The sequence below is a fragment of the Colius striatus genome, chromosome 1, assembly GCF_028858725.1.
Source record: "Colius striatus isolate bColStr4 chromosome 1, bColStr4.1.hap1, whole genome shotgun sequence".
Lineage (NCBI taxonomy): Eukaryota > Metazoa > Chordata > Aves > Coliiformes > Coliidae > Colius > Colius striatus.
In genome coordinates, this window is record NC_084759.1 from 3,299,179 (window position 1) to 3,322,457 (window position 23,279).

At 47.6% G+C, this 23,279-nt stretch overlaps 1 protein-coding gene across 2 annotated transcripts in view; it reads right to left on the reverse strand.

Moving 5' to 3' along the window:
* Nucleotides 1-23,279, reverse strand: part of GAB2 (GRB2 associated binding protein 2) — a 102,852-nt gene that overhangs the window by 19,281 nt on the left and 60,292 nt on the right. For both annotated transcript variants that reach the window (XM_061990513.1, XM_061990504.1), the window contains exon 2: nucleotides 22,531-22,831. In XM_061990513.1, coding sequence (XP_061846497.1) covers nucleotides 22,531-22,831 — 301 coding nt within the window. The remainder of the gene's footprint in view (nucleotides 1-22,530; nucleotides 22,832-23,279) is intronic.

Sequence of the window (23,279 nt, forward strand, 5' to 3'; positions counted from 1 at the left end):
CTGTCTTCTTTGCATGGGCATTAAAGATCCCCAGGTGCTTTTCATGGGAGTAAACGACCATCTCAGTGTCCTTTGACAAAACAGTGCCCTGACCCTCATTCTTATTAAATATTTATCCTGTGGCAGTGGAGACTGATCCCATTGGAAAAGGAACTCTGAGAGCTCTGTGAGTCCTAAACGTTAGTTCCAAATCGAGTGCTCTGAGGTCAACCAGTGTCACAGAGCCCATACCCATGTCACCAAAAACAGGTGGGGTGTACCCAAAGAGTCTCTCAGGAACAGAATCACAGAATCAGAGTCTTAAGGGTTGGAAGGGACCTCGAAAGCTCATCCAGTACAACACTCCTGCCAGAGCAGGACTACCTAGAGTAGGTCACACAGGAACTCATCCAGGTGAGTTTTGAATGTCCCCAGAGAAGGAGGCTGCACAGCCCATCTGGGCAGCCTGTTCCAGTGCTCTGTCATCCTCACAGTGAAGAAATTCTTCCTTGTATTTCTTTGGAACCTTTTGTGTTCCAGCTTATACCCATCGCCCCAGCCCACTGGTCTTGATACCTCCCAAATCACAGCCAGGAATTGCCTAAGACATTGGGCTTTGGCCAAAACTCTTCCAAGGATGGTGTGAGGATGGTAGGTTAGTGGTGTGTCCCTTTCCCAGCATGAAGGTCACCTCTGGGGACAAACATCAACTGCACTGGGTTGGGGTCCCTCTGCCTTGAGCAGTCCTCCAACACTATCCTTGCAGGAAAAGTCATGGCAAGCCAAAATGCACCTGGGAGATAGAAATCACACTGATCTATTTGTGCCAACACAGCCTGAGGGCAGAGATGGGGCTGCACAGAGAGAACAGTCTCTAGCATCACCCCAAGGCACAGCAAATTCAAATCACAGCACTTTGAGGAGACCAATGAATGTCGTGCTGCCTGGTGACCCAAACAGCAAAAATCGGTCTGATTTGGGCAAACCAGAGAGCACAGTGCAAGAGATGCCCTCACTGAAAGCAGGATGAGTTACTCCACAGTGACTCCAACAACGTAAAAGAAACCAGGAGGTGAAGGGGAGCAGGCAGCAACGCCTGGTAAAAGCATGTTGCTTCCCCAGGGGAAGCCGCTCCATCTATTGATCGGCAAGATGAATTCCCAGCTCGCTTCCCACAGTGACCCGGGCAGTGAGAGCATTAGCGGGAGCCAATTCAGGACTCACGTACTCCATTAGGGCTGTGAGATGAACTCCCTAACAGCAGGTGAGAGATGGATTGCTTCACAGGTCCGGGAGGGGATGGCAAAGGCTGGGAAGATGAATCCTGAGGCTGCAGGAGGGGACTGCCAAGACTGCTCTGTGGTTTTTATGTTTTGGGGTGGGGTTTTCTTTGCACTAGAAAAATACAGGGCAGCTCATGTGCCCAGGTCACAGGCTGATGATGAGTCCTTCTGGAGGCAGAAAAAGAGTCAAGAAAGGAAACTGAGGCAGAAAAATACTATTGGGTGACTAGTACATGCTGAAAGAAAAAGTCAAGACAGTTGTGCTTTCACATGTGCCTGAAATCAAGACGGGTCTCTATAGGGTGAACTACGAGCCAGAGGGTCCAAAGTCATTCCAACTTGCCATGCTGCAATGCTCAGGTCCCAAGAGGTGAGGAGCAACACTCCAATCCTGTGTCTACACAGAGCACTTAGTTGAATAACTTCTAGAGTCCCATCTGGATGTCTCCAGGCACTAGTCCCACCCACAGCAAGACCAATGCTCAACTCAGGCTGACCACAAGCCAAAAAGAATGCTGCTTCTCCACCCCTCACAGCCATCTGCCTCGAGGCCATGGATAAACCTGTGGCCCTCCTTTATTTAACAGCATAGATATAAACTTTAAATCCCTTGGCTTTATGTTGAGGGAATGTATCAAAGACAGCCAAGGAGGGATAAGATTTTCTTCCAGTTCCTATTGCCATTCCCAGGGGGGCAGAGTTAAGGTTATGTAGCAGGGCCATGTGGGAAGTGTCATCTTAACCCCACATTTCCTGGCTGGTTCTCCTCTGAGTTCAGGGAATTGGACTCTCACGGTCTGGAAAAGGCAGACGTTGGACACCCACAACATAAAATCTGATGTCAGCAGTGTGACTTGCATGCATACATCTCCCTGGCCTTGTGCTACAGATGCTGTGCTAGTCCCTGTGAGAAAGTGAGTCAGAGGCTTGATGGGGACGAGCCAGCAGAGCCCTGCAAAACCCCACGGTGCCAGGTGGCCTTTGGTCAGCCAAAGGCTCCACACTTGCTAGTCCAGGTTAAGATGTGTCTTCTTGGCCATGTGTTGCAGCAAACGGGGAAAACTCCATCCCTGAAGCAAAAATACACAGCTGTGAGCACAGCCAGCAAGGGGGTGGACTGGGCTGGAAGCCAGGAATTTTTAATGAATCCTTCCAATCCCCCAAAGCGGTATTTCCCTCCTTGCTGACAGCCCTGGATTCCCTTGCCCAGAGCACTCGGCTCTTGCTGTGTGCACACAGCTCCACAGAAAGTTCCTTGGCTTATCTGAGTGAAAGAATTACTTGGCCTCCTTTAGAAACTGTTGCTCAGAACAATCTTTTTCACATGAGCTGCAATGTCAGTTTTCCCCACCTGAAGGCAGAGATTGGGACTACAATTCCCTGTATCCCATGGACTTGAAATGATGCCCCGAGAAGGTAAATTCCCGCTCTCCCATCTCTGTTGAAAGCAAAGTGGCAGGTTTGTTTGGTATCCCTGAGTGGCATGACTGTGAGAGTGAGGGAGCACTGGAACAGGCTGCCCAGGGAGGGTGTGGAGGCTCCTTCCTTGGAGGTCTTATAGACCGTCCTGGACACGTTCCTGTGTGACCTGATCTAGGTGGGAGCTGCATCTGCAGGGGGTTGGACTGGATGATCTCTAAAGGTCCCTTCCAGCCCCTACCATTCTGTGATTCTATGAAACTCCTCATGATGCCCATAGCATGCTGGCAAGGGTGAGCAGGTCCAAGGAGCCCCACAGATGTGGGTTCCTCAGATCTGTGCTGGCAAATAAGACCACAAAATGCCTTGAACAACTCTGCTGACTTCAGGCCACTTACAACTTATGTTCAATAAGATTTTTTTCCAGGAGAGAACAGTAGAAATGTAGTAGAACTATATCCCTAGAAGGGCACAGGGCAGAATGTGCTCATGCACTATCACCTTCCCCATCCTTTGGAGCAGCTCCATCCAGAAAGACCAAAATGGGGGGAAGCCTTCACCCATGGGAATCTGCCTGCACCTCCACTTTGGCTGACAGCTCACTCCTCATGCACAAATACAAAACATTAATAATCTTAAAAAGAGATAAAAAGCCCTTCAAAACAAGCCTTCCAAGTGCTTCTCCTGGAAGGGAAAGAAACAGTATGTCTGATGAATGAGTCACTGCGTTGCCACACTGCCAGGAGGCCCTGGGATGCTGTGAAGATAAGTGTGGCACCTGGGGAAGGTTTATTTACCGAGCTTTCCCTGAGCTGGATGGAATTTGGAAAGGCTGTTGTCAGTCTGAGGATGCCTTGGCGAGACCCTTGCTGAAGATTTCCTCTGGCAGTTGTCTGATTTGGATAATTTCTCCTCTCTCATTTCCATCAGGGTGAGAAGTACTCTGCCTGGATTATGGCAGGGGGAATGGAGTTCCCTAAAAGTGAGGATGGGGCACAACTGCATCCTCCATGGCAGAGAAGCTGAAGGGTGGAGATAAAAGTGACATCAGGCTTTTGAGTTTTTCATTTCTGATTTCTGCTGCTTATTTCCATTTGCTTTGATGAATTGGCCAGGGCAGACTGGCCAAGGGAAAAGAGAAGCATCACTGCTTTACAGACAGAGAGCTGAGGGCGCGTTTATCTTAACCATTTCAGCCATCTAAATGACACTCCTTAGGTCTCCTCTGCCCACAACAGTGAAATCCCCCAATTATTTAAGCATCCAACAAAGGATGGGGAGAATTACCCGAGAAAGAGTTTGATGGGAGGGACAGTCAGATAAAGATGAGTGGCAATAAACAGCATCATCTCTGCCCGTTGGTGTCAGTGCTCTGCTTGCAATTGTATGAAACAATGAAAAAATACTGGTAACGTAGGAACGTTTGCTTTGGAGAAACAGGGGAACTGAGTGAAAAAATCCCACTGCTGGAGAGTGAGCAAGAGAGAAGACAGGGAAAGGAGCCAAGTCAGATCATCCTGACCTCTAAGCATTATATATCTCAGCTATTTTAACAGTAATCAATTCTTTGAAGGACAAAGGGGCAGAAAGGAGAGAGACTGAAATAGAAACGATGCTTCTCCTTGGACAACACAGGTTTGCTTCTGTGAGATGAGGCCACGTCCAAAATCAAATCCCTGCCCTGGACAACACCCCTTGGTGGCAGTAACCCAGCTCTGTATCATATCAGCATGCCCCACACATGGCAGATACCCTTTAAAGAGCAAATCTGCCGCTCGATTTCGGAGCTCAACCTTTCGTGTCAATATTTGGAGGCCTAACATTTGGCCAGATGGGAATGCCTGGTGTGCACCTATTTATTTTTGTTACAAGGGCTTTGGTGCTGGAGATAAAAGCAGATGAATGTGGATGCATGCAGCCCTAGCTTATGTGTAACCTTGAGCATCCCACCTGGGACAGCCTTATCAGCTTGAGAAGCTTGGAATGGGACAACGACCTACAGCTGGGGATGAAGGACAATCCCAGGGTGGCAGCGTGGGCTGGGGCAGGACTGATTTGCTCCACCAAACTAATCTGGTCTCCAACCCTCTGCTTCGTGAATCATCCTCTCTGACATTGCAAAACCAGTTTGATGAGGGATTAAATAGGGGTGAAAATAAGAAAGAAAAAGGCTAGAACAGAAGGAAAGGGCAAAGATGATGGGCTGTAACTGTATAAAACACACCAAGTGGTCTCAAGGCAGGTATTTTTGCCTCTGACAGGGCAGGGATAAAGTGGCAAAAAGAGGCAATGGGGGATGCCCAGAATTAGCTGCTTTCTCTCTGTGGGAGGTATATGTGATTCCTGCAGAAGTCAGAGACATCCTTAGCAAACCTGGCTGGAGGTACAGGCAGTCTGTGGAGCCCAGTGCTGCAGGACAGGGCTGAAACTGTTGAAAGCAAACAGCTATCAAAAGAGATACCACATTTATATGAGAAAAGCTTCTCTGCTGCTTGCCAGAAGCAGCTTCATGATGGCCTAGCATCAAACCAGCTTTCTCACTGTGTGAAATGAAGCTCCAGCATTCTGTTTTGGAGGGTTGCATTGGTTATTAGTGTTGGTGACTATTATTTATAATCCTGCTGATAATTAGCAATTTTGGCACTTCCTAACTGGGTTTTCCCTTAGACATCACACCAATGCAGTCTCACCCCGTGCCATGGTCCAACATACCACCACAGGGCAGGCTGAAAGCCCAGAAGCTGGCATTGACTTCGCATCTCCCAGCCCCAAAAAACCTTGCTTTTGGGTCCTGAACACATTTCCTCTTGTCCTCCTTATTGTGCAGTTGTGAGCAGTACGTGGGTGCCCGTCCTTGCTTGAGCAAACATGAGCTCAAGCAGAGCTGGAGACGGAGAAAAGACGAATCCCAGCGTAATCCCAGCCCGAGCTTCTAACAGCTTGCTTTAAATTTTATAGCCCTCTTTATGGTGACAGGAGCGTAGGTCTTTAATGCTCTAGGAGAGCAGAGGAAAACTTTTGCTGGGAGGAAATGTGAACTCATTTTCTTTTATGCACGATTTAGTACCATTTCTATTCAAGGGAGCACACAAAAGGCCCAAATATTTGCGCTTTGTATTACAGAAGAACTGCCATCCCCAGCTCTTTACACAAGTAATTTATTTCGATCTCTCTTTACCTTGGGGGAGAAACATTATAACTCCCAGTTTGCCAGGGAGTCAATAAAACAGCAGTGCTGTTCAGGGTCTGCTTCACCATCATCGCTCAGCGATGGGGAAAGGAAGGGGATCCCTAGATTTCTCCTCTCAGGTGCCCCTTCTTCATAAGTGTGTTCTTACCCACGTGTGGGATCAAACCACAGGAGTCTGGCCTCATTTTTCCCTCTTACATCTTGGATTAATGTTATTTTTTGCTCCTTGGGTGACATATTGGGTTAAAAGGAAAAGGAAGTGGGTGCTGTGCCAGGGGTAGGAGGGAAAGATGGGGACAGGGGGTTAAGGTAGAGTCCTGAATTTCTTGCAGGGCTTCAGGTGAGCTTGGCATTCTCAGTCAGGACAATATCAGCTGCAACGACTGCAAAAGCTGAAAGAGGAGACAGGAGAAGTCATTAACCCTCATGGCTGCAATACTGTGTCCCTGAACTGGTGAGGAAAGCGACCCAGGGGTCAGTGTGAGTAAAGGTCAGTTCATCCTACAAAACATGCCCTTGGGGATGGAAACTCCAAAAAGGAAAATAGTTTGCCTTGGATATTTTTTTCCTTGCTGGTAGTTCAGCTCTCCCTTTGTCATCTCTGCAGCCTCTGCTCTCAAAAGGAGCCTCTCTGCAAAGGTTTCCCATGCAATCATTTTTCACTTAGGGCTACAGGCATACCCTATTCATATACTAGAATCATCTAAGGAAGTCCTGAAGGCAAAACTATTCCTAACAGGTTAGTAAAATGCCAGAGGAAAAATCTCTGCATGTGATGTGAGGATTGCACCTTACACAGCCGCTCCTCTAGCTGGGCTCTGCCACACCAGCACTCCAGGAAAAACATAAACAGCAAAAAAAAAGCCATCCTGGATCTCTCTACTCATCACTAAAAACCCAAGCCCTGCCCATTAGGCAGTCTATTAACAGTGCTCAGTGGAAGCAGAGAAAGAAAAGGTCTCTTCCAGGGAGCTTTTCTCATTGCTATGAGGTTAAAAATGCCTGTGACCCTCCCCTAAGCTTTGTGAATTCAGAAATCGTGAGCTCTCCCACAGTAAAAGTCTTCAGTATCAGCTAAAACCAGGAGGTTTTTCTCCTCCTCTTCTTAAGATGCAACGATGGCAAAAGGGTCTGGAATTTATTCCTTACACATCGCCATAATCAAATAATATGCTAATGCTATTAGCATGGGACCTTGCACTGCAAATGACTTAGAATCATATTCTCTTTCAAAATACTACAGTTTCATTTCAATTGGTCTCCACAGCAACCGGAAACGAGCTGGAGTAATGTCGAATGAAAGTCTTCATGGCTGGGCACCACAAACGAGGAATTTCCCAGCAGGAATTGAGGGGAGAGCCATGAAGATGGCTTGAACCCACCTGGCTTGGTGGGTTTGTGCCAGTCATCTCCCACCCAACCTGTTATCAGCTGTGATAATGAACACAAGGACAGAATGAACCTCCATGTCCAGGAGGAACTCAAAGCGTCCTGAACAGACACCAGGTTCATGTATACGTGAAGATTTTCTGGTCCTCCTCCTCGCAGATACTTTCTAAATGTCCCCAGGGAAGATGCACATGACAACTGGTTTCATTCACACTAAATCAGTTCTCATATGGTGAACTCAACACTGGCTATCTGCAGATGGCCTGAGGGAACACATCTCCTGATCCTGGGCCAGACTCCCCCATCCCAGGGCTGCACAAACACAGCCCAGGAAGAAAGGGTTTGCTGCTGGCTTCTCTCCATTAAAACCGGAGATGCTGGTCTTTCTTGGATCTCATCTGCTCTGCTCATATGCTCTCCATGATGGCCATTGTCTGCCATGAGGATCTAGGATGGAAATGACCTGCAACATCCTCTGGCCAGTGCCCACCAGCTGATTGTGTGGTTCTGTCCCATTAAAAACACTCCCCAGACTCATTTGAAAGTGAGCTGCGCTTTGTAAGGCCATGGCTGGAAAGCTACTGGTTGGAACTCAGCTCTAATTGCCCATGAAAACATTTGCCTGGTTGCTCCACTCATCTTCCCTGCACTTGTTTCACTCTGCGGTCTCAATTACGTCAGTGGGCATGGTGTGATACTCATCCTTGTTGGGGCTTCGTGGCGTTCCCCTAATAAAATGAGTATTAGCAATGTGGTCCACAAAAATGCCTTTGAAAGCCATGTTAGAAAGTGGGAGGCATCTTGCTTGAGAACAGCTGAGAGCTCAGGCAGTGAAAACAGCCCCAACCAGTCTCTCGGTTCTGTTTGTAATTATCTGGGCTCCGGTGGGTGTTAAAACATCTGTATTGGTTTGGCAGGGACTGGGGAGCACGGCTTGTGCCAAAGACAAGGACTGGCGTGGGTTGGAAGCAGTGCAGCAATACGTTAGTGTGGTATTTGTGCTCAGAAACGTGGGGCTGCCAGTCTCTCCTGAAAGCCCTTTTGGGTATGGTCAGCCCCAGCCCTGTCCCCTGTCCACCACAGCTTGCACTCCTCTGGGATTATCCCAAAGCAAAGCTGAAGGTGGTTAAAGGAGATGCAGGGCTGGCTGGAGTCCTGGATCCTTCTGAGTTTAACATCCCGCTGGACTTTGGCTGCCGTCAGCTCAGCTCCACATTACGCACTTGCACTTATCTCTGTGCGTGACCGTCCCCACCTGGACACCCTCCATCCCACCATCACATCTGGTTACGGGCAAGCAAATCTCTCCCCACTGGATACTTCTGCACTGAGCAGTGGAGCAAGCTCCCAGTGTGGATGTTGCTGTTTGAACTTTGTGCACTAAAGCATGGGTGGGTTTTGTGGGTGTTTTTAACTCACAGCGGCAGCAGAGCTGGGTTTAGTGGGGCAACGGAGCGTGATGTAGAGCTTGGTCCTCAGGAGACTGGGGAAAGGCAGATTTATCACAATCTCCTTGAGGGTAGTATTTTTGGATTTTGGCAATCCTCATCCCCTGACTCAGGAACAAAACATCTGGCATCCAAAGACTGAAGCAAAACCCCTCTCCCTTGATGCTCTCTCATGTGTCATAAACCATCCCATGGGCTTACTCAGCAGCTCCTTACTCTCCTCTTCCCCTCTCAAATGCATTTCACAAATACACTGAGCCCATCCCTCAAAGCCCCAAAAGCCAGATTACGTTATCATCCTTGTGGCTGTGCCCATCCTTGCACACACCACAGATGGTACCAGCACCCAGACTAAAATCCACATCTTCTGGCCCGGTGCATCGTCCCTGCTTCACGCTTGGCTTAGGGCCAGCTGAAAATGTTCTGACATCCTCCAGCTGGAAGATGCCATTTAATCAAAACAGAAGCTTGCCAAGGAATCGCGTGCAGACAGAAATTACAAGAAACCTTTAGAGGACAGAAGTGAATTTTAAGTAAAAGGGAAAAAGGTCAAAGTGTTTCCATTTGTTCTCATCAGAGCGGATCGTTTTTTGGGGGTGGGTTGTCCTTTTTGTACCAAAGATCATCATGTGCTTTTTTAGATGTGGAAGTGCAATTCTGAGAGGAACTCTTGATTTTCTCTGAAATTCATTCCAATTCAGAATGAAAAGGTGTGAATCAAAATCGATGCTGAAAGCAGACGAAAATGAATTCTAGTGAGAGCAAAAATGAACACGCTGAATTTTTACCACCTCTGAGGTGGAGTTTGGGATGGGCTTGTCACCCACTCTGCACACTGCAAGGGAAGCATTCCCCCATTATCAGCTTGCTCAGACTCCATATATGCAACATAGAATCATAGACTGGTAGGGTTGGAAGGGACCTTTAGAGATCATCCAGTCCAACCCTCCTGCAGAATCAAGTCCACCTAGATCAGGTCACACAGGAACGTGTCCAGGTGGGTCTTGAAGAGCTCCAAGGAAGGAGCCTCCACACCCTCCCTGGGCAGCCTGGGCCAGGGCTCCCTCACTCCAACACTGAAACACTTTTTTCTTAAATATAAGTGGAACATCTGAGAACTCTTCCTCACTAGAATGGTATTTCTGTGTTGGGCTTTGGGGTTTCATTTTAATTGTCTGGATGACCCATGTCTGAACTTGATGTATATGGCTGCTGAAACAGGTTTGAGCGAGATCCAATACTTGGTGCCCCTCTCATCACTACTAGAGTCTTTCATCCACGGAATGAAAAGTGGCTTGGTGACAAACACTCATGGCATTAGATCCATTTCTCTCTGCAGAGGCTGGGAGGAATAAGCCATGATATAATGGGTTTTGGCCATGACCACAGGAATGCTGCAGACCAGACCTGAAGCCATCCTGATCCAGCCTGCTGTCTCCAAACGCTTCTGAGACAGCTGAGAGCTTCACAGAGAGCAATCATGCAGCAACAGACTCACAGGGAAAACTGACTTGTGCCTCACTTCATCATTTACAAATCTTATTAAAGCCAATGTTTTAACTTATCTAATACAACTGAGGGCATTCTTGCACTCATGGCAGTATTAATTCATTAAGCCATTTTACCTGTTAAACAAACCTGTCTGACCTGTGTCGTACAGGTCTGTGAACAGAGATTGGTCTTCCCTCCAAACTGCACTGGGAGACACCAGACAGTGGCATGTGTTCTCATCACTGAGATATGTCAGTGGATTTTTTTACTGCAAGGAGCAGTTTGTCCAGGAGCAGGACACCATGGACTCATCTGCATAAAAAACATTAGTGGTGGTGTGGTCCTTCCAGCAACATGACAAAGAAATCCAAAGCATTTGCAAGACTGTACTCTGAGTTCTCAAAGCTTGCAGTTTCTGAAGCATCACAGAAAAGCCATCAGGATCTCAGCCTCTCAGAAGAAGTTGTGTTGATGTAAAAGAATAGATATAACAGTATGTAAACATGGTGATAAAGCTGTAAAAGTGTAAATGAGCCTCAAGTGAAAATCACAAACCCCCTTTCTTTGAGTTACTGAGTAAAGTTTGGGGACAAAGAAAAGCCATGGGAGGCAAGAAACTGTGACTGAGATACTTTTTAAGACATAATTAAAAAATTACAGACTGAAAAGACACCAGAGTGCTCTCCAGGAATGACAAAGTCTTCTCCTCTATCATAACTTTTTTTTTTTTTCCCAGACATATCTCCAGAGAGGAAAGCAGCATTTTCACCTGGAAGATCATGTGTTAACCAGGTTTTGACCCTATCACTAATCATCAAAGCAACCATCAACTAGCAAAAAAGACTCATCACAGAATTTATGGCTTTCAAGTGGGTATTTGAGAGACTTCATCACGACTCATTTGAGAGCAATGGGAACTGTTATGGCAATCCAGCAAAAATAATTGCCATCATAAAGGCTTTATATCAAGGTTGAGCCTGTGCAAAGTATATGCAGGCTCGAGGGGATGGTTTACACAGATAGCAATGTCAAACAAGGTGGTGCTTGGCAGGGCAGGTGATCTGCCGTGAGATAAAGGTGAGGATGGAGCCAGGGGCAGTGCAATAGCCAGTCATGACACTTGTACAAGTGATGAAGTACTTGCCAGTGCCCAGCACTTCAAAAAGAGGATTAGTTGTCAGTTAGGAAATAAATAAATAGCACATGCAATGAGTCACTCAACTCCAGCTTACTTTCAAAAGCAACAGCATACAAGAACAGGGGCAGTTTATGTATATGTATTTGGCAGTAAAATGATGGAAGGCAATCATACCAAAAATTGGCAAGGAGCAGCTGACTTGGCCAGGATGGGACTTGGTCATGAGGAGCTGAAAGAACACATGATGACATTTTTGAGGTGAAATGTTATTTTCCATCCTAATAAACAGATATAAAGGGTGGCAATCAATCAAAGGTGCAAACGAGTCAGACACATTCCTTGGCATGTGACAACAATCCAGTAAGTATGAAAGGAAGCTGAATCCTCAGTAAGGGCTGAGAGATGCCAGAGCTTTTTGCCACCCGCCATGGAGCAGCTGGAGGATTATGTGGGACATCATAGAGCAAAAAGGGTAAGAAAACATGAGTCTGGTGCTACACACAGCCAAAGGGTATCAGACAAATGCTGTGATATGGACTTAGATGAGGCAATGTCTCATCTCATGCTCTGTCTGGTGAGGCTAACAGGGAACATCTCCAGTTTTACCTGCTGTGACTGCAGAGGTATCTCAGCTCCTCACCATATGCTGAAGTCTGATATTTCCCTGCAGTGTAAGTGCATAAAAATCACAGAACCACAGAAGATCATGGCTGGAAAGGACATCTGGAAATGGTATGGCCTAACCACCACTGCTACAGCAGCTCAGGACTGTGTCTAGTTAGGTTTTGAGTATCTTCAAGGAAGGAGATACAAGTTGGGGTGTTTTTTCACTGTTAGCTCTAAGTATTTACTTAATCCTTTGTGGCTTACAGTGATCAAAGGCATGGACCAACAGCTAAGCTGCTCCTTGAATGCCTGGTGGAAACTGTAATGTCCTCTCTGAGAGAGAAAAGAAGCAGGCTGAGAGCAAGGGGAGAACAAGAGAGATACATGACATCTCATTTTCCTGGACAGTCTCATTTTCCATTAGGTTTTTCAGAAGCTGTGGCCAAGACTCCTTTTTCAGACCATTCCTAGCTTGGAGGGAGCAGGCACCATCACCGACCTGCCCCTCTGAGCAAATGACTACAGGCAGAAGAAAAGATGCACCAATATGTCTATGCTGTGCCCTGATGATGAATCCCTTTGAGCAGAGGCTGCCTTTGTGCTCAGTGCTTGTGCAGCACCTAGAATTGCAGAAGACTGGTTTCTTGGCTATATCTACACCGTAAGGGACCCTGAGAGATGTTCTCAGCCTTCCTGAAGGGAGCTTGAATGTGTCCAGGGCGCATATGTGGACACGGGCTTCCCTGGATCAGGTGTAACACAGTCCAAGTGATAAATCACCAACATTACAGCTCTGACATTGTACCACACTAAATAATGCAGAAGTATGTTCGAGAAGCAGGCAGTAATTATAACTGAAGCATAGAAACCAAGGGAAGAAGTGTTATCTTTACAGATAAAATCAGTAATAAATGCTACTGCATTAATAAATAAAAAATCAGTCTGGAAGCAAACTCTGAGTGGTGTCATGGAAAGTTCACAGCAATCCACAGCTTCACAGCTCCTTCCTGCTCCGTGGGCCTTCACTCAGAGGTTTTACCAAGCTTCAGAAAACTTTACCTTTACTCAGGCTTGATTTTAATTGGAAATATAAAGCAATACAAACCAGTAAACAAACAAGCATTGTGGGCCAGGAAACCCGAGTCTAAATCTGTCCTGGCTTTTATCAGGTTCTAGGAAGCAGTGCCCTGGGAAAGCTTTGGAAGGAACAGTGTGAATTATAGGGAGGAAGAAAAGGTGAAATACGTTGGCTTGGGATGAAAAAAAATAGTCAAGTTGTGAAAAACTGTCTCAAATCATCCACCGTGGAGGTTGTTGTGATTTTGTCCCTTGTCCTCCAACTTGCACACACACACACACACTTTGGGGTCCTGTATCCACTTCACTTCCCCAGCCCAGCCCCAACTTGCTGGGTATCACCTGCAGATCTGCATCCCATCCAGATACCTGAACAGCTTTGTAGACACAGAGTACAGCTCCATGAACCCCAACGTGGCATGGCTGGGGCACATGGGACAAAACGGTCCCAGGACCTCTCTGAGAAATATAAACGCAGGCAAATCTGTCTACGAGTTTCCTCCCAGCTGGATGACACCCAAACTGCCTCCCTCAGACAGCGCTGCTTTGCTGGTTGCTTTGCTCCAATCCCATCAGTTGTTTTGTTTCCAAAGGCTTTCTGTGGTTTTTTTCCTCTTTGATGTGATGCTGATACCGTCTGCCACACTCGTTTTTTCCACGGTCAGTAAGTCATCCTAAAAATTCCTCACTGCCTATTAAACTAATGGGGTTGACCTGACACACACAGGGCTCCCAGTGGGAAAAGCCAATTATAAAACGAAGAATTATTTCAAATGTGTTTCTGATTCTAGGTACCTGGCCCAGGAGACAGGCCCAGGCAGGGCTGAGAGGTATGAATGCAGTTTGCCAGTCTCTACTGGGAAACCTGTGCTGGAAAAGGCTGGGCAATGCTTTTTCCTCTAAAAAAAACCCCTCAAACCAACCCAAACCTCTTGAACTCCATCTTTCTTCCTTTCCTCCCAGCTCAACTCCCAGCCTCAGCTCAGCAAACCCAGTAGGACCTTGTCCAGGAATGGGCAGGATTTTCCCCAAAGGCTCCAGTCCTGCAGCTCCGTATTTATCCTCAGACGCGGTTGGTTGGATTCCCTCGTGCTGGATGTCTGCTGGGAAACCATCACAAAGAACTGGAGTGTTTGGCTGTTGGTCTTTTGCAAAAGCTGAGCATAATTTTATTATTTGCAGCAAGATAAGAGCATTCTTTGCCTATAAACCTGGTGCTCCTACAAACAGCTGCATCCTTTGTCAGTTCCTATTGATGCTGGTATGGTTAAAGGGGCCTCAGCCAACACGTGTTTCCCGGGGGTGTCTCTGGGATGTCAGAGTCATGGGTTTGCAAATACATGGCTGACATATCTTCTGCAGTTTTCCAGTCCCACCTCTCTAAAATGTCCACAGCCTCAATAAGACATCTAAATGATAAAATTCTAAACATTCCTGAATTCCCAGATGCCAGACTCTGAAGGAAACGTTGATCCAGCATTGCAAACCTCAGATTACTCAACTGCATCAGATCTCCTAAAGCCAGATCATAGTATCACAGAATCATAGAATGGCAGGGGTTGGAAGGGACCTTTAGAGATCATCTAGTCCAATCCCTCTGCAGAAGCAGGTTCACCGAGATCAGATCCTTGGTTTTCTAATCATGTAGATAACTTAAGGCTTTTCCTCTTGTTCTCTGGTTTCTAAAACCCTTTGCTTTCTTGCTTCAGTCCTTTTCTTGGCACCCAGATAGGCTAAAAATCTGCTCTTGCTATTAAGGACAGGGACTGCCACAGAAGAGTGCTGCTGACTCTGGTCCTGCAATGCTTCTGGTTACACAACATCATCAAGTACAGCAAGAAGAATAAGGTAAGGTACCTCATCTGGTGTAAACAAAACAATGACAAGATACAAACATCCCAAAGGTCTTGACAGCAATCCTGAGATGAGTGGGATTTATTTCAGCCGAGTTTTAGGAGTCTACAAAGTGGTTGTGTCCATCTGAGCTCATCAGTTCTGGTTCTCTGGAGAATCAAGGGAAAGAAATGGCCACTTCCAGGGTGCCTCATTTTAAACATCTTTTTCCATCTTCTCCACAAAAGTGGACAGATTATAACCACCAGTACACGTCTCACTCTCAATGGCTTTGGTTACCTCTCCAAAATTCCAGGGGAAATCACAGCAAGGAGATCCCACCAGTTGATGGAGATCAGCAATGATCTCTCCCTGTTTCTGTCTTCTAGGAAACAGATTCTGGGTTGTTAGTGGCTCCCTGCTCTTCAGCAAGCTCATTAGCACCTGAACTAGCTCATTTCCAAAGGGAAAGAGGGAAAAAAACGCAGGGGAAAAAAGGCAGCAGGCACTTAACTGCTCTCAAGCTGCTCCTTTGTGCCAAGACCACTCCATCTCCGGTATTGTTTACACTGAAATAAAAGCTGAACAGTGTCAGGTCTTAAAATAACTTGCTGTTTGTGGAGCAGGAAAGCCAGGGTCAGGGAAGTTTGGAACAAATTTAAAGAGGTAGGACAACCAAGGGATGAAGTGGGGCTTGGGCAAGGAGGTGCATTTGCATGCACCGAAGTTCAATCATGTGCCTGGTGCAAAGTGGGTTGGGGTCTCTGGGCCTCCCCTGTCCATTCACCCGAGGCTGGGTTAAGCCTGGGGCTGAGACTTGACATCTGCATTTGTCCTCCCAGAGTGAATCTGCAGCCACAGCTGTTTCCCTTGTAAGGAAAATTTGGAACATGGTAGAGAAGGATGGGTGGAACTGATCCAAATGCCCTCGAGATGTGCAACCAGTGGGTCTAGACGTGACATAGGCTGTTTCAAGAGAAGGAGCAGCATGATGCTGGGTGCAGAAAGCATTGATGGGAACACTAAGGAAAAGGCTACATCTATATGTATGGTAGGACATTGTGTGAGAGAAAAGGGCTGAAGCCTCAAGGTCTCCATGCTGCTGTCCCAACATAGGCCACTTCAAAGTCATTGTGTCTTTGGGTAGGTGAACAAGACATGGGAAGGTGGGATACATGGAGAGGACACAAACAGATCTGCCCCATCCACTCCATGAGTCAAGCACAACTCAACTGTCACATTACTTGTTGCTTGTCATACAGTGTCACACTGTCTGCTGGGGAACAGACTGGCTTCCAAGTGAGCTGATATCCATACCACAGCTTAAAGATGAAAAGACCAATTGAACTGGATCAATTGAAGCTGAAGAGTCAAATCCTGACCCAGTTTGAGGGCACAAGGCTCCATGAGGTGCTGCCTGCTCAGCAGTCCTGCCTGCATACATCAAAACAAACCCAGGAGGTCCTGGGTGCTCTCAGGAACACAACAACACCCCCACATCTCCCTCCTTGCCCTCATTTCTCAGCCCCTATTCATATAGAAAGACCTTTAAGACCGAGTCCACCCACTCACCTCACCCTGACAAGCCCATCACTAACCCATGCCCTCCCTGGGCAGCCTGGCACAGGGGCTGACAATCCTCTCAGGGAAAAAGTTCTTCCTCAGCTCCATCTAAATCTCCCCTGGCACAACTGAAGGATATTTCTTCTTGTCCTGTCACATTATTTGGGAGAAGAGGCCGACCCCCACCTCACTACAACCTCCTGTTCCCCAGCACTGGGCTTATAATTTGTCCAGAGCATGATCAGGGAAGGAAGGAGGCGTGTGTTAGGCACAACAGCAATGAAGTACCTGATCTTGTGGCAGTCATTAGTGTTTCCCCTTTGCTCAGGTTCTGTGTGGCCATAGGAGAGGCGGCAGCAGCAGGAACACAGGGGCTGCCTTAGGGTCATCACTTTGTGTGGGCTCCCCAGTGCCCTACTCCTGTATGCAGAGATGGTGAATACTAGTGATTTTGGGGGTGTTTGGGAGAGGTGGGTGGGTGTATGATGTGGAAATGCATGTTTGTAATCTAGTTTTGCTACCTACAGCCTCATCACTGAACTTTTGGGCAGCTCCTATCATCCAAACAAGTTTTCAGGGGTATCTTTATGCTGTTTATTCTCCAGCCCACCTCAACGCCCCTTTGCTCAGCAAACACCTATGCAAACCTGTCTGCAAGGAACCAATGGGGCAGGACGCATTGCTGGCCTGATGCTGAGACCAACACATTTTTGGGGGAGAAGTGAAGAGGGAGCTATATGGTCTCATAGCACAGACCTGCAGGCAGCCTGTGTGAGCAGGCAGCAGATCAGGGAGCCATCAGCCAGTGACCCATATGTGACCCCCAACCAAAGCAAGTCAAGTGAGTACTAAAGAAATCAATTTGCTCACGTGGGATGGAAGGAGGCAACCAGTAGAGGGTCTGGGGCAGCATCAAGCCAAAGAGACCCTCAGTGGAGACCGTGCACACGGGGTGTAGTAGACTACATCAGTGTGAGCAGGAAGGGACTGGTGTCCAGTGTGTGACCAAGCAAACCCTGCTGGAGTGAGCAGAGCTGAGCTGAAGGAGGAAGGAGAAGCACTCAGCTCTCCATTAAACATTAATGCTCAGCCCTGATTTGTGTTCAGTGAGACAGTAAAAGCCTTGAGATTGCTGGGGATCGATCCTTGCTGTGAAGTAAAACACCAGTACTGAGCCTTGGAGATGGAGCAAGGAATGAGCCAGAGCCTGGGACTGTCCTGGCACAGACCCATGGCAGGGAGCAGAGAAATGAACATAGGGAATAAAGTCCCAAATGAAAAAAAAACACCCAGAAGATGAAATGCCAAGGCTGGGTGGGAGAGGTCACAGCTGCCAGATACAACCCACTGGGGCGGGAGCCCAGCACCATCCTTTTCCCACGCCCTGCTCACCCTCTCTGAGTGATGGGAGCCTTCAGCTCAGAGCAAAGGACATTTACTCACCTGCAAATATTCCCTTCCCTGCATCCATGGCTGAGTTAAACCTCTAGCAGGGGGATATCACTGCAGAGAATGAACAAGCTCCTAAACTCCCCTCAGTGTTACCTCAGCACCCAGGAACATGAGCCCCTGTGAGAGCCCCCACCTTATGGAGAGGAGGTGGAAGTGGAAGTCCAGGGAGGTGTTGGGGATGGCAAACTGGGATAGAGTTAATAAAGGATATTAACCCTTCAAAACCTTGTGCACAGGACCCCTGCAAAGACATGCTTGCTCCAAGGACACATATTGGTTCACCAGAAGTTAAATGATACGCTGCTGTAGCTGCACCTCTGTCACACAGGGAACAGGACAAGGTGGGGTTTAGGCTGAAGTATCAGCTCCAGAAAGGGTTAACGGCACACAAGATAATGTTTAGTGGGATTTGGGTGGGGTTTTTTAACTTCAACAAACAAAGCATATGAGAAAATCCAGTTCACAGCTGAGCCCTGGCTGCCTGCCCACTAGGGCAGGGAAAATGCAGATGGTCTGAAATACCCACGCGCCTGCGTTTCTCTCCCTGACTACGGCTCAGGGTCCCCCACAGGTCTCCCCCATTCTATCTGAGTCAGCTGAGGTGGCAGCAGGGCAGACTGCAGTGTAAAAGCATCAATGAGCCAGGAGTAAATCTATTTTCCTTGAGCACCATCAGCTTCCTCAGACCTGTGGAGGAGACGGGATCCTGAGAGGCTCCTCTGCTTGTTCAAAACCAGTAATTAGCTCTCAAAGTAAATAGGTGTTAACAGAAACAAAGAGCGTCACAGCAGTCTGGGTAAACACTTTCGAGTCAATTTAATTTCCCTTCTTCCAGCAGATGTAATTGTGGTGCTCTGCAATTATTTTCAGGTCGGGACAGGGAAGGAAGCTACCGCAAATGCTTTGTGGAGCGGCTGCTCCTCGGCGGTGCTGGGGCAGCCAGCAGTACCCACCACTTCACTGACATTTAGGTCCCCAAGGCTGAAACGAGCTTCCTTTCAAGAAACCAGATGTATAAGGCAGCCAGCCATCAGCTGAACCAGCAGCTAACCGTAGCACAACACGAAACAGCCCAAACTCCAGCCTGTTTCCTAATCCTCCAAGTCCCCCAGTCTAGACAGGACATGAAGGACTAATGTGAAAAACAACTGATACAAAATTTACACTCTTCCACCGAGCTACTAACAGAAAGAATCATTAAAGGGTGTAAATTCACTATACCTGTTCATTTTTTTTTGGCCTTTTGGGAGCAGCACCCAGGTGTGGTCTTGCAGCCAGTTTGCATCACCACATCTGTCTACTTCTGGGTTGCCTGTTTGCTCACCAAATTGTGCTAAAAAGCAACTGAAATCTCATCTTTTCCTTACTATCACAGGCAGCTGGTGAAGTAGCTTTTTATCCAAACTGCCCCAAAAGCTAATGAGTTTTTCTTCCAACACCAGTGGGTTCAAAGCAAACTCACGACCAGCGACTGGGGCTTAGCTGATGTGGGATATCCCTTCAAGCAGGAGGAAATTCAGCCTGTGATGACAGTTGCAGTAAAAGCCCTTTTTCAGCATTTTTTTTCCCACTTGGATGTGAATACAGGTGGGAACAGCCTGGCTTTGAGGCTGGACCCAGCAGGACTTTCGGGTCAGTGTAAAGCAGTCACGTACCCAGGAACGAGTACAACCAGAAAAATGTGCACAGCAGCTTCCCCGGCAGTTTCTGATCTCGTTCTGCAGCGCTGCCTGTCTGCTGGGAGAGGGAACTTTAGTTCATTAATTGCTGCAATTAGCATGGAGCTTTTCCTGCCCACGATGGTTACCTTTTCCTCCTCTTTTTGGTGTATCCAATTACCGACTTGTTCATTCTCCAAAGCAGAGGCCACCACAAGGCACGGAGAGGCCTGAGGATGAGGGGGTGAAGGTCTAAGAAGTGCCAGGTGTCCCAAGCTCTGTTTCTACCTGGGAACTTTCTTAACCTCATGCAAACTCCTTATCCTCTGCCATCCATCAACCCATGGCTTCAAAGAGATGATGCAGAGGCAGCACAGAAGTTATAAATACTGTTACAACTGTTTTATTTCTCCCTCCTGCTGACCCATCATGAGAGACAGGTGATAGAGGCTTATGCACACCAAGATGGACAATATGCATCATGCTGCAACAGTCCCTCAATCTCTCCACCCAGCCTTGACTGTGGGTCCTTCAAACAAACATCATCTACTTTGGGGAACCGATGATTTATTTGCCATTACTTAGCAGGGACAGTAAAGGAAAGATGGGCATGGGGGTCACTGCTTCAGTGACCACCAAAGCACAGCACTAAGCCTGAATAATTCATGCTCCCTCTTTTCTGCAGCATCTGGATACATTTGCTGCGTTTACCATCACGGGCTTTTTCTCCTCTGACTCAGAAACTATCACACTTTGGCAGCTGGGTACTGTTTCAAGTGGGTACTTTCCCTACAGCATTAACGAGCTGTGATTTAGTTACAAACGGGGATTTTTGTTCCTCTTTTGCTGATGTCACTCCATGATCCTGCAGGCAAGAGCACTCGGATCTCTGCAGCCTGACAGGCCCTATGTGCCCTTTGGGACAGATGTACTTGCAAGCAGAAGATTGTTTTTCCTTCTGCTGCCCAGATTTATATTTCACTGAAGCCCAGTATTGATCCCACTGCTGCTGGGCTCAAAGCTCGTTTTACTAAATGGGAAGGAAAGCAGCTTCCCCCAGCTGAACACATGCAAAATGGAAAATCCTGCAACAAAACAGCTCTTAAAATAATAAAGGGGGGGGGCTGAATGGTTTCACTGGACCTTGAGGCCTGCACTGCTGATATGGGAACGGGATGTCATTTATTTAGCCTGACCTTTCCCTGAAAGACAGTGCTGGCGGCATTATCAAGGGTCCTTTTCTTCCACTTGTACACCCATTGCCAAGGTGACGTCCCGTTTCCTGCGTCAGCCGGTGAAGATGGCATCCGTGCCATGATGCTTTGTTTGCTGTCCTGTCTGACAGGCTCTTGGCAGGGTTTCAGCTCCTGCTGATGGCAGCTGCTCCATCAGGGAGCAAAACAGACACAAGCTGGACATTATTACGGGGAGTTTCATGTAGACAAAGCATGGAACTGGAGTCCCCTGGATGAGACTGAACCATGGATGAGATAAAGATGCCCAGAGGTGCTACCAAGGGATAACGGTTTCAGGATTCATGTAAGCCCTCGTGGTGCTGCGGAAGGGAAGGCAGCTGACTGGTCCTCACCACAGAGGCTTACCACAGCACAACCCAGTTTGGATGGTGGAGCACTGTAGCAGGACACTCTCCCTACTGAAAAGACACAAGTTGAAGGTCATGCTGTTTCTTAGTGGCAAAGGCTGTTACAGACCAGCCTGACTTGACTACCTCCAAGAATAACTTGGGAGGATGAGAAAATTCCTGAGCTAGTGGGCAGTGAAATAGACATCTCTGAGATAACATTGTTGCTGGAAACTAGATGTTCTTGCTAGCTCTAGAGAGATATAAATTCAACAACAAGATGACTGACAGTCAATCAGGTTATTCTATAAAAGCCCAGTCCCATTTCTGTGGGCTGTGAGAGGATTTCTGCACACTGTCCTTTGGAGTGTGTCTGAAAATCTCCCCCTTGAGTGGGGATGTCCCTCAGGGTTATCCTCCAGAGCTGAGAGAAAGAGGATTGTCTGCTGTTTCTGATATGGGTGAGTAACATCATTACAGAATCACAGAATCTCAAGGGCTGGAAAGGACCTTGAAAGTTCATCCAGTCCAATCCCCCTGCCAGAGTAGAATCACCTGAGTAGGTCACACGGGAGCTCATCATTCTCTATGAAATTATCCTCTATAAAATAAGCCAACTTATTAAGTAGTAGTCTCAGTACTAATATCACGTGGTAAGTGTTCCTCTAACCCATTGCCTACTAAAACAGGAAACCCATATTCTTACCCTGACTGAAACTGTATACAAAATATATTTCTAATTCCAATCATATTATTATTCTGTAAAAATAACGCTGTTTTGCTGTACCCTCTGAGTTTGCCATCATCACCCTGCAGGCACAGGGAACAAACACGACTGGTGGAACAGGTCCCACCACACTGCACAAAGCCAGCAGGGGATTTCCTTTCCTCTGCCTGCAATTTCCCAGTGGGCCCCAGGAGCTGGGGATGCAGGTGGGGAGGATGTGTCTGTTCCTCATGTGACAGCCTGTCAGCCGTGGGGACAAACACTGTGGGGTTTACATGGTCTCAGTAAAACTTCTCTCCAACTCAACCAATGGATTGAAAACTCTGAATGAGGAGGACTTTCACTGCTGCTTCCTATGGCTCTCAAAGGGACTACAATGATGGGTGAGGACAAAAGCTGCAGCTATGAGAGCCCCCAAGCCCCATCAACTTCTTATTAGATACTCAAAGGTCCACAGCTATGGGTGGTGGGAAATAGGTGGCTCACAGGGGCAAAGCCTGCTCTGCTTCAGATGTCAAAGGTAAGAAAGCCTCGTGGAGGATTCCCATGCGTCCATTCATTTCTGACTCCAGCCCACCTAGCTTTGTGGTGGGCTGCACCCTCATCCCACAGGTCTGATCTCAAAGAGGAGCCAGACCCCACTGGGAGGACAGGCCAGGAGATGCTCTTGGCTACAGACACAGCTCTCACGGTACCTGTGTTCTCCTCGGACTGGTTGAAGCCACAGATCTGGCAGATGCTGCGAACCCACTTGTTCATGTCCTCCTCGGTCTCAGCCACCAGGTAGAAGGTCCTGTCAGTGGTCTTGATGTCAAAGATGTAGCTGTCTTGCAGCTCCTTCTTGTTGAAGGTAAGGCCTGCATCCACTTGCTCACAGAAGTTGAGGTTGATGACACGCAAAGGCTTCTTGGAGTGGTCATTTTTGTAGTACTCCAGGACATCGGGGTCACCACTCATCCGACCACTGCGCAGGACGAACCAGCGTTTCTTCCATGCCTGAAAACAAGAAGAGAGGAAGCATGAACCACATTGCTCAAGTTGTGAGGGTCGGGAAACCACTGCCAGGCACAGGGTAACACAGATGGACATCTCTCTGGCCTGACATGCTGCTCGGGACACCCTCCCTGGGCAACCTGTGCACTCTAGGATGCATCCCATCTATGGTATCTAGTGATAGGACAAGGGGTAACGGTATGAAGCTGGAACACAAAAAGTTACACTTAAATATAAGAACAAACTCTTTCAGTGTGAGGTGAGGGAGTCTTGGCCCAGGCTGTCCAGAGGGGTTGCGGAGGCTCCTTCCTTGGAGGTCTTCAAGACCCACCTGGACATGTTCCTATGCGACCTGATCTAGGTGGGACCTGCTTCTGCAGGGGGGTTGGACTGGATGATCTCTAAAGGTCCCTTCCAACCCCTACCATTCTATGATTCTATGATTCTACGA